Source organism: Zalophus californianus, chromosome 17 (assembly GCF_009762305.2).
Source record: "Zalophus californianus isolate mZalCal1 chromosome 17, mZalCal1.pri.v2, whole genome shotgun sequence".
In the NCBI taxonomy this organism is placed as follows: Eukaryota; Metazoa; Chordata; class Mammalia; order Carnivora; family Otariidae; genus Zalophus; species Zalophus californianus.
This window is the reverse complement of record NC_045611.1, coordinates 4,596,294-4,605,624: the sequence shown is the minus strand read 5'-3', so window position 1 is coordinate 4,605,624 and position 9,331 is coordinate 4,596,294. Positions and strand designations below refer to the sequence as shown.

General features: G+C 61.4%; 1 protein-coding gene across 4 annotated transcripts; it reads right to left on the bottom strand.

The window, feature by feature from the left end:
* Nucleotides 1-63: 63 nt before the first annotated feature.
* TAF1C (TATA-box binding protein associated factor, RNA polymerase I subunit C) lies at nt 64-9,228 on the bottom strand. Of its 4 annotated transcripts, XM_035725278.1 has the most exons (16): nt 9,085-9,228; nt 6,853-6,991; nt 5,628-5,709; nt 5,343-5,440; nt 5,181-5,270; nt 5,017-5,090; nt 4,179-4,417; nt 3,917-4,033; nt 3,711-3,828; nt 3,554-3,625; nt 3,282-3,417; nt 2,944-3,087; nt 1,867-2,041; nt 1,658-1,795; nt 905-1,578; nt 64-844 (listed from the first exon to the last, which is right to left on the bottom strand). In XM_035725278.1, the coding sequence occupies exons 2-16, from the start codon at nt 6,988-6,990 to the stop codon at nt 629-631; spliced, it is 2,511 nt and encodes an 836-aa protein (XP_035581171.1). In that variant the 5' UTR covers nt 6,991; nt 9,085-9,228; the 3' UTR covers nt 64-628. The 4 variants fall into 4 exon arrangements, with proteins under 4 accessions (XP_035581171.1, XP_027475345.2, XP_027475346.2 ...); XM_027619544.2 differs by having other exon boundaries at nt 64-1,578; XM_027619545.2 differs by lacking the exons at nt 5,343-5,440; nt 9,085-9,228 and having other exon boundaries at nt 64-1,578; nt 6,853-6,990.
* Nucleotides 9,229-9,331: the final 103 nt, after the last annotated feature.

Below are 9,331 nucleotides of genomic sequence, written 5' to 3'. Positions count from 1 at the left end.
TCTGAGGGGCTGTTTTCCCCAGAGGGGAGCACAATCTTCCACGGAGCCACATGCTCAGGGGAAGTGAGTTCAGGCATCACACATCACAAGCGGCAGGAGGTGGCGCTGCGGCCTGAGAAACCGATCACTTCAAGCCCCGTTCAGCTGCCACGTTTATTCACTCCCTAAACGTGGGGCCAAAGTGTCTCCCTCTACAAAACACTGCATCACGGTAGAAACTGCTTAACAAACACAAACTAAGCAGCACCAGCAGCTGCGGACTGCCCGCGAGCGCGAGGAGCTGGTGCCCTTACGTCACCCCGGCGTCCGGGGGGGTGGGGTGGGGGGGACGTGGCAGGCCCAGCTCCTGTGCAGCACAGCCCCCCGCCCCCTGGAGGAAATCCCCAGGACACGGACCTTCAGGACAGGCCCACTGGGGCCTTCTCAACATGCCTGCCTTCTGGAATGGTCTTCTAGCAAAAGCACAAGTAGGAGAAACAAGTATTGCTGTCCCCGCTACTCCGGAAGCAGAAAGGCCTGCGCCCTGGAGACTGTGCTCTTTTCACTTCCCAGCTTCCAACCACGGAAGGCGCAGCAGGTCCAGGATGAAGGGCTCCCCGGGGCTGGGGGAGCAGCTTCCCGGGGGCCCTCAGAAGCCCATGCGGGGCTTCTTCCGCAGCGCTTGCTGCCTGGAGGGCGTGGCCCAGACGCTGGAGGTCTGGGAGGAGGACACAGCGGCACCTCTCCGGGTGTTCCTCCGTGGCGGCAGCTCGGCCGTGCCATCCTGCAGGGTCTGGGGCCTGGAGCGCGTGGCCCGGACACTGGAGGTCCCGGAGAGGGGTGAGCTGACACCTCGTGGGGCATCCCCTCGGAGCGGCAGCCTGGCCATGTAGTCGCGGAGAGTCTGCTGCCGCTCCGAGGGGACCCCTCGAGCCCACAGCTCCTGAGTTGACTCCTGGGAGGGCGGGGTCACTGGTGGCCGAGGCCTGGCCTCGGGGGACGCCCGGTCTGGGCTGTGAGGGGGGCTGGTGGCGTCTGAGAGGTCCAGGCGGCCGCTGAGTGAGGAGAAAGTGCTGGACAGCTGAGTCCGGCGCTTGCGCCGCTTGGGCTGTCTGCCGGGCCCCGAGCTCCTGCCCTGCTGCCTCTCCCACCAGGCGGCCATGCGGCCTTCCCAGGCTGCCTCCAAACGGGCACTGAGCTCATCCTCGGGGCCTGGCTCGGGGGCGGGGGGCGGCCCCGCAGACGGGGGCGAGCCCACGTCCTGCTGCCGCAGCAGCCGCCCTGCAGCCATGGCCGCTCGGAGACCCTCCGGCCCCTTCTGCTCCACCTTCCTCTGTTCCATGCACCCTAGCAGACGGCGGTGGGAAAATGTGGGTGCTGCCCACACAGGCGGGGTCGGGGGCACGTCCAGCAGGGCCTTCAGCCACCGACTGCAGCAGGCAGTGGCCTGGGGAGTCCAGGAAGCTGTGGGGGCCCGGGAGTGGGGCCCGGGGTCTGCCTGGAGGTGGAGGTGCTGGTGGAAGACATCCCCGGCCGCCGAGAGCTGGAAGAGCGACAGGACTGGCTCGGAAGCTGATGATGGGATGGTGGCAGCCAGCCCTGGAGAGGGGAGTGACAGTGACGCCAAGGCCCAGTAGGGTGCCCGCCCCCCCGACTCCTTCCCCTGGCCCCAGCGCACCTATGGTTGGCGCTTTCAGACGCTCCTGCAGACGCCACTGACTCTTGGGCTCCAGCAGGGGGAACGCGGAGAGGGAGTCGCTGCTGGAAGGGAGAGACTGGGGGGGCCCCGCCAGCCGGGGTGCAGAGGCCCCCTCTCCTGGAGGAAGGACAGACGGCTGAGGCCCTGCCCGTCTTCCTGCTCGCCTCCCGCCCTTGCCCGACTCGTACCTGCGAGGTGCAGCAGCTGCAGGTGCCCGCCCTGGCCCCCCAGGAGCAGTGGCCGGGGGCAGCCAGGGCAGGGCGGGGGCAGCAGCCGGGCCCACAGGGGAGCCGAGGGGAGGTTGTGCTCCCACTTCAGCATGGGCACCAAGGGGAGGCGCTCGTCCACCAGGTAGAGCGAGAACTGGGGGTGACAGGAAACAAGACAAGAAGCAAGACGCGGGGCGGTGACTGAGGAAGAACCTGGGGAGGGGGGGAGGGCAGGGAGGGGGGACGAGACAGGGCAGGGGGAGGGCTGTGAAGGGGGAGACGTGTGGCGGGGACGAGGCCACACTGAAGGATGCTACAATGGGGGGTGAATGGGGGGTTGTAAGGGGAGGCTGTGACCGAGAGGAGAACAAACGGGGGGCTGCAGCAACCGAGGCGGGCCACGATGAGGGTGGGTGCGCGGGCGTGGGGGGGGGGGGGGCCATGACCGAAGCGGGCCGTGACTGAGCCGTGAGGCGGGAGGAAGGTATCTGACGGGACAAGTTGCTCTGTGTGGCTCTCAAGAGGAGTTCAAGCCCCAGAGCTGTCCCGGCACCATGACCGCCCCGACGCCTCCCACCCCCGGCCCCACTACGTAGCACCCCACGGAGGGCATCACTTCCTGGGTGTATCACCTGGAGCGCCACATGGGAGTGACTCTCAGGAAAGGTACAGAGCAGTCTTGTGACATAGAAACCCCCCTGGCCTGCCCCAGGCCTTCCCCGAACCCGTCCAACCCTGGAACCTGTGTTCAAGACACACCTGCTAACACCCCGGGGTCCTGGGGGGTGGGTGGGGAACAGACCCTCAGACTGCTTCCCCTTTTCCTCAGCGCCCAGGGACACTGCCCCACTGCGCACAGACCGCTCCCCGACACCCCGTGCCTCTCCTCCTTCCCCATGGGCCCTCCTTAAAGCTCCGCTCGGTGGCACCTCCCCGTGAGGCCTCAGCCACCCGCCTGGTAGCGCAGTCCAACCGTCCGACCCTCCCAATCCCCGTTTTGCCTGAGTTGTCCCCTCTGACAGCGCGCAGGGGAGAGGAGGGGAGGGCGCTGCTCACCTGCGTACAGATGAGATGGAGGGTGGGAAGCTGAGGCTCGGGGCCGCACTCGCCCAAGTACTGGGTCAACAGGACACGTTCCCCTCTCCGACATGACGCTTCCGCCCCCCCACGGAAGAGCAGCAGACCACAGCCGGGTGGGCCCTGGGTGAGAGTGCCAGGTCAGCCCTCCCACAACCCGGGGCTGTGGCAAGACCCCCGCCAGTCCCCCCACCAGGCGGGCCAGGCTCATGGCCCTGCAGCCCTCCCCGCCCTCTGGGGAAGATCCCCGGCCCCAGCCCTCCCCCGTGAATCTGTTCTGTCCCACTGCTATGCCTAGGACGGTCCCCTCCGCTCACCTGAGTGTCGATAATTTTCACTCCAGTGCGGTCCCCCACCGTCAGCACCCGGGGATGAGCGGTGAAGTCTGCCCAACGCCAGGGAGAGGGGTCACAGAACACAAGGGTCTCAGGGTCCTTGTAGACTTGCTGCAGCCTTGGGGAGATAGGCCAGCCGTGTTGGGCTGATGTGGGGGGGCGGGGTCCGGACATGTTGCACGGGGAGCACAGGCTGTGGTTTTGGGGGGAGCTGTTTATAGCAGTGGAGGATTTTCACAGGAAAGGGGCATTACCCATCCTGGGGGGTCCACAGACAGACGGCTCCAGAACGGCTGCAGACAGCCAGCTCCCCAGGCAGGTGAGGGCTGCAGGGCACAGGCAAGGTCAGCGGACCCCCCCGCCTTTTCCCAAGCCCAGCTCCGTGCACACCAGCCCGACTGAGCCCCTCACCTGAGGCTGATCCCCGTGGCCCCCTTCCCGACCTGCAGCACCTGGAGAGGGGCGGCTCGCCCCTGCTTGCTGACCTTCCACAGGGCACAGTGGTAGTCAGAGCGGACAGCCAGCAGGGCTGTGGGATGGAGAGGGTCGGAGTTAGGTAGCAAGTCATTGAGGGAGGGAGGGAGGCAGAGGGGGAGGGAGGTGTCCAGGGGACTCACATTCCCCTTGCACAGTGCGGGTCACCACCTGCCGGACAGGTCCTCGGAGCCGGATGTGGCCAGGGTCCCCGAGAGCCTGAGGGTCACTGCCCGGGGGCAGACGGACCTCTTGGAAACCTGGGCCTCTGGCTAAGGACAAGTGTATGAGCTCCAGTCACTGCAAGTCCCCCGACATCCTGCCATTCTCCGGGACCACGCCGAGAGCACCTCCTCCACCAGAGGGAGCCTCCTCCACCCCCTCCTGCCCCCTGCGAAAGGATACAGAGCGTGTCTAGAGCACCTCCTGCGGGGTAGACCAACTGTCCCACCTGCGGTGTCCTCCCAGGCACCCAGGCCAAAGCGCCCCCGGTGAATGCATCGTCCAGGAGCAGTTGCTCCCACCGCATGGCCAGCTCCTCGTGCAGCAGCGCCCCCAGGAGGCTGGCCACCGACTTGCCCAGGACAGGGCCCCCGATGATGGAGAACCGGCGCTGTCGGTAGCTGAGGAAAGCCCAGGGGCAGCTGGGGACGAGGGAATGGCAGGAGGATCAGGCGGTGACGGTGACCGAGGGGAGGACTAGGTCCCATCCCAAGAGAGGCCAGGCCAGCAGATGCATTTTTTTTATCAACCTAGAATTTCTTCCTTTGGGAAATGATTCCGCCCTAGTCCCTGCTGCAAGGGTGGTCATAGGTCGCCTCTGGCCACAGTGATCGGCTCATGGAGGAGCCAGACACAAAGGCCACACCAACCACACCCTTCCCAGGGCTTTTGCTGGTGCCTCAGGGAAAACACTAGCTTCTTCCTTGAGATCATAAGCCATCTCACTGCCGCTTAGGAACAGTGTGTCGAGGAATTAAGCCAAACAAAGCCAAGTGAAGAGGAAAATAAAGAGATAGAGCCCTAGTAACGTTATTTGAACACTTAGATGCAACCATGCCTGCAGCCCATAAATCTAATTCCCCCTTCCACTTAGAGCTGGAGTTTGCTGTGAGGAACTGTGGCCCCTGACCACATGGGGCAGAGGAGACAACTCTGAGGGGACCCTGGATCGGTGCCCTGGCTGCTTCCACACCACCCCAGCTGGGCCTTCCCAGCCCGTCCTTTCTCACTAGCCACTTGCCCCCAGGGCTGGTGTCCACCGAGGTCCTGGAGTAGACTCTTCACACTGACCACTGTCTTCTTCTTAGAACGGCTCTGTGTGGAAAGGCCTTGTCAAGCTCGCACACCCGAGGTTACCCCGACAAGTGCAGAGCCCCCTTTCCTGGCTGGACAGGGGTTACTCACCCGTGCTCCCTCCAGTTTGAAATTCTCCAGCATCAGCTTCCCCAGGGGGGCAAAGGCTATGTCCCCATGGTCCCACAGGAAGCGGCTGAGCTGCGGGAGAGGAGGCTGGGTCACCGCGCACAGCCCCCACCACTCAGCACTGCCCACCGTGGGGCTACTCACCTGTTCGGTAACGTCTAGCACGGCTTGGGGCTTCCTTCGGAACGGGAAAGCTCCCCGGAAAAGCAGGTCCTGGGCACTCACCCCAGGGTCCCAGGGATCTGAGGGAAGAGTGAGGCTGGAGAAGGGGTTTGTTCGGGAACCGGAGACGGCCCAGAAGTGGGACCAGGTATCCCAGATGACTGGAGGTCACCAGCAGGGAGAGGGAAGGCCTTTGGGTGGGAGGTGGCGGACAGAAGTGACAGGGGGAATGGCTTGGAAGGGAGCCCCAGGGCCCAAGACCCTTACCGGGACCAGGAGGCAGCAAAGGAAGGGGTCCAGGGGTCTCTGGCTCCCAGAGTAGGCCCGTGGCCAAGTGTGGCGCCTCATTCTGAGGAAACACAAGCCCGAAAGGAACACAGTGAGCGCGGTCCCAGGCGAGGTGCGGGTGCTGGCATGTGTCTTTTAATTTTTTATTTGTTTTTTAAGTTTTGTTTTAAGTAGGCTTCACGCCCAGCATGGGGCTTGAACTCACGACCCTGAGATCAAGAGTTGCATCCTCTACCGACTGAGCCAGCCAGGTGCCTCTTCATTTCTTTTTAATTTGTAAGCACGTATCTTACTAACTCATTGGTACAACAGTCACTGGCGTGAAGCAGTGGAGGCACGGGGAGGCTCGTCCCGGGCAACAGCTGGTTAAGAGAAGGGCTGGGAGCCTGGGCCAGTCCATGCCTCCGAGCTGCGGCACTCCCCACCCAGCCCTGTGCCATTACCGGCTGACCCAAGTGCCGCCTGATTCTCACTTCCACTCAGGAGAACTCGTGGTTACTGACTCGGGGAGCCCACAGGCCACTCCACTCCCCAGGGCTGGGCCGGCCCAAGACCACGCAGCTCCAACACTCAGGGGTACAAGCGCCAGCAAGCTGGGCTCCCAGAGGGGACCGAATGGACATTAAGCCCTTCCTTGTCAGGGACACCCCCCCAATCCGCCTGGCATCATCCTTAAGCAGCCTGTCTCCAAGTGGGAGCCAGATGGCTTAGGCGTCCAGGAAAAGGCCCTTGTCCTTCCTGTCCTGGGAGGGCTCTCCTCCCCCGGCTTCCTCCCCACCGCGCTATGTGACCATCCTCTGGGTTTCAGGCTGAGCTCTTATCACACAGGGTGATGATTCTATCCTTTGGTCGCTTGGTCCCACTGGCCCTAACCCTAAGTTCCACAGGGCAGGGGATGCCTCTGACTTACTCACGCTGGATTCCCAGGGCCTAATGAGGCCCCCCTGCGCGTGGCAGGGGCTCATCGGTGAGCATCGACTGAGCAAAGGCAGGAGAGGAAGATGGAGGGAGGGGCGGCAGCCCGTGCTCAGGAAACCCTCTGTGGAGAGCGGGTCCCCGGCAACCCCAAATGAAGATTCTGGCTCACCTGTGTCTTGGCAGATTAGTGCCAGTGCCACCCCACCTGAGCCCGACACCTGGTGTGAGTGCTGGGAAGGGGGGGCCAGAAAGGGGCCACAGCCAGGGCTCTCCCCGCCACGCTCACCTTAAAGTTCTCGGGCAGTGACTCCGGCAGGGTCAGGGCGTCTCTCCAGCTACACATGAAGGACATGTCAGGAACATTACTCAGACCAAGGGGGCCAGTCATGAACAGCGTGGGTTGGAGGGAGCTGGGGAAGTCCATCCTGGAAAACAAGAACCACACATCACGTCTTCTCAGAAACTTGAATCTGAGCATGCCTTCCAGAGTTCCTGGGAGAGTAAAAACTGCCCTAACAGGACTATATTTCATATTTTATTTCAGAAGGTAGATAATAAAGAAGAAATAAATATGCAGCTTACTGCCAGATATTAATAAGTGCTAATATTAAAACCAACCAACCAACCAAGCATGAGGCAGGGAATGGCAATGGTGATGGGCAGCGGAAGCCAGGGAAAGCCTCGCTCAGAAGGGGGCATTTGGCACAGCCTGAACCTAATGAGGAACAGAACCATGCCAACAACTGGGACGAGGGGTCCCGGCAGAATGAACAGCAAGTGCAAAAGTCCTGGGGCAGGAAAGTGTGAGAAACAGCTGGGAGGCCACAGGGTGAACGAGGAGGAGAATGGGAGGGGGATGAAGTCAGACAGGTGGTGAGGGGGCAGCTTCTACTATAGCTCTCCTGTATTCCAATCACTCGTTGGTAGACTATGCACCTTACACCCCAGGCTACACTCCCAAGACCAACTCCAGTTCCCCCAAAGCCAGCACAGAGTCTTATTCGTCTGCCTTCCCACTTTCAAGCATAGTACCTTGTGGAAAATGCAACTGACTCTGTGTTGAATAACAGTAAATTTACGTCAAAGGGTTTTGCCAAATTCAAACTGCGCTAGAAAAATAAGCAGCCACACCATCCCCCTTCTTTTATTAACCACAAAAATAACAGCAGGGTTCACTTTCTGAACAGCAGCAGCTGCAAGTGCTGGGCTAGCTCTTTTATTTGTCTGTTTTCCCTATTCTGGAGTTCAGGAAACTAAAGCTCGGGGAACAGCAAACCCCCAAGGCCAACAGCTTGATCTCCCATCCAATTCAAAGTCTCAAGTTCTGCACCACTCCACTCCCAGGCATCCACAAGCAAACACCAGCATTAGCCTTGGTAAACAAAAATCTTTTCCTTTGGAACTGCCACTGCATTTGGTTGATTTATTCTGTAACCTGCACACATCCACGTACTCTCAGCAGCGCGCAAAATACCCGTCATGCAGTAAAAGCCAGTAATGCTTCTCAATGAACGAACAGGTTTATCTTACGGCACACCAGCCTCGCTCTAATTGCGGTCTCCGTGTATAGCCTTATCTCTTTCCTGAGACTGGGAGCTCTCCTAAGGCAGGGACTGTATCTGATTCATTCCTGAGCTCCTGGAGTCCGGCTGAAGCCCTCACTCTCTTTCCCATAACAGGAGAGGGCAGTGGCACGAATCAAGAAGTGCTCAGTGAATCCTTGTGCGAAACACTGGCTACTACAGGACGCAGGGTCCTGACTGCAGTTATGAGCACCCACGCCTCCCAGGGGCGGTCGCATCCCTGATAAACCAGCATGCGCAGGTCTCCAAACAAGCGGCTCCAGCTCACCTCTAGCTCCTCTCTCGCGCCTGAGCTCCAATCACACTGACCTCCTTTGGGATTTCCTCACCATACTTTTCACTGCAAACCATCTCTCCGCTTAGAAGGAACGCCAGCACCCTTCCCATCCAACTACAAAATCCTACTCATCCTTCAGATTTTCAGACCGCAGGCCTCCCGCAGGTTCTCTCCTCCCAACACCTGCACCCTTCCCCCAGAGCACGCACTGCAGTGTGTGATTAGATATTTAAAGATGAAACTATCTGATTCCAAACTGCTCTAACAGTCCCCATGGGAGAGGGACTTCATTTCTTCCCAATGCCTCGGTATTTGCTCCATTGCAACAATTAGTACATATAAATTGAAAGAACAAACCCAGAAGCGAACGAGCCTCAAACAAAACCAGGCAGGCAGAGGGCGCGGGTGGAGCCCCCGACCACCGCAGAGACCCCGCGGGAACCTCTCTGTGCGCCGGACAGCTGCCGCCACGCTTTGCATTTGTGGGGTCCTCCCGCTCCGTGAGGTAGGAGCTGACGACCCACCGTGCAGCTGTCGGGCGATGTGTCCCAAAGTCACAGAGCGTGGCGCCCGCGGACCCGCGCAAAGGCCAAGCCCGAGCTCCGCTCCCGGCCGGGGGACCCCGCGCCCCCGCCGTCCCGCCGGCGCGCGCGCTTACGTGGCCCAGGCCCCGCTGTGCTCGTCGAGGACTTGGACCTGCGCGGGACGCTCGGCCGACCCACGAGCCACGAGGGAGCCGGCCAACTACACCCCGACTCCAGCGGCCGGGATGGAACGGCAGCACCGGGGAAATTAACGGTCTTCCGGGCCGGGCCGGAGGTGCTCCCTCGAAGGCAGGAAGTCCCGCCTACCAGCCTGGCCTCCGCGGGCGCCCTAGAGCGCCACCTCCCGGACGGAGGGGGAAT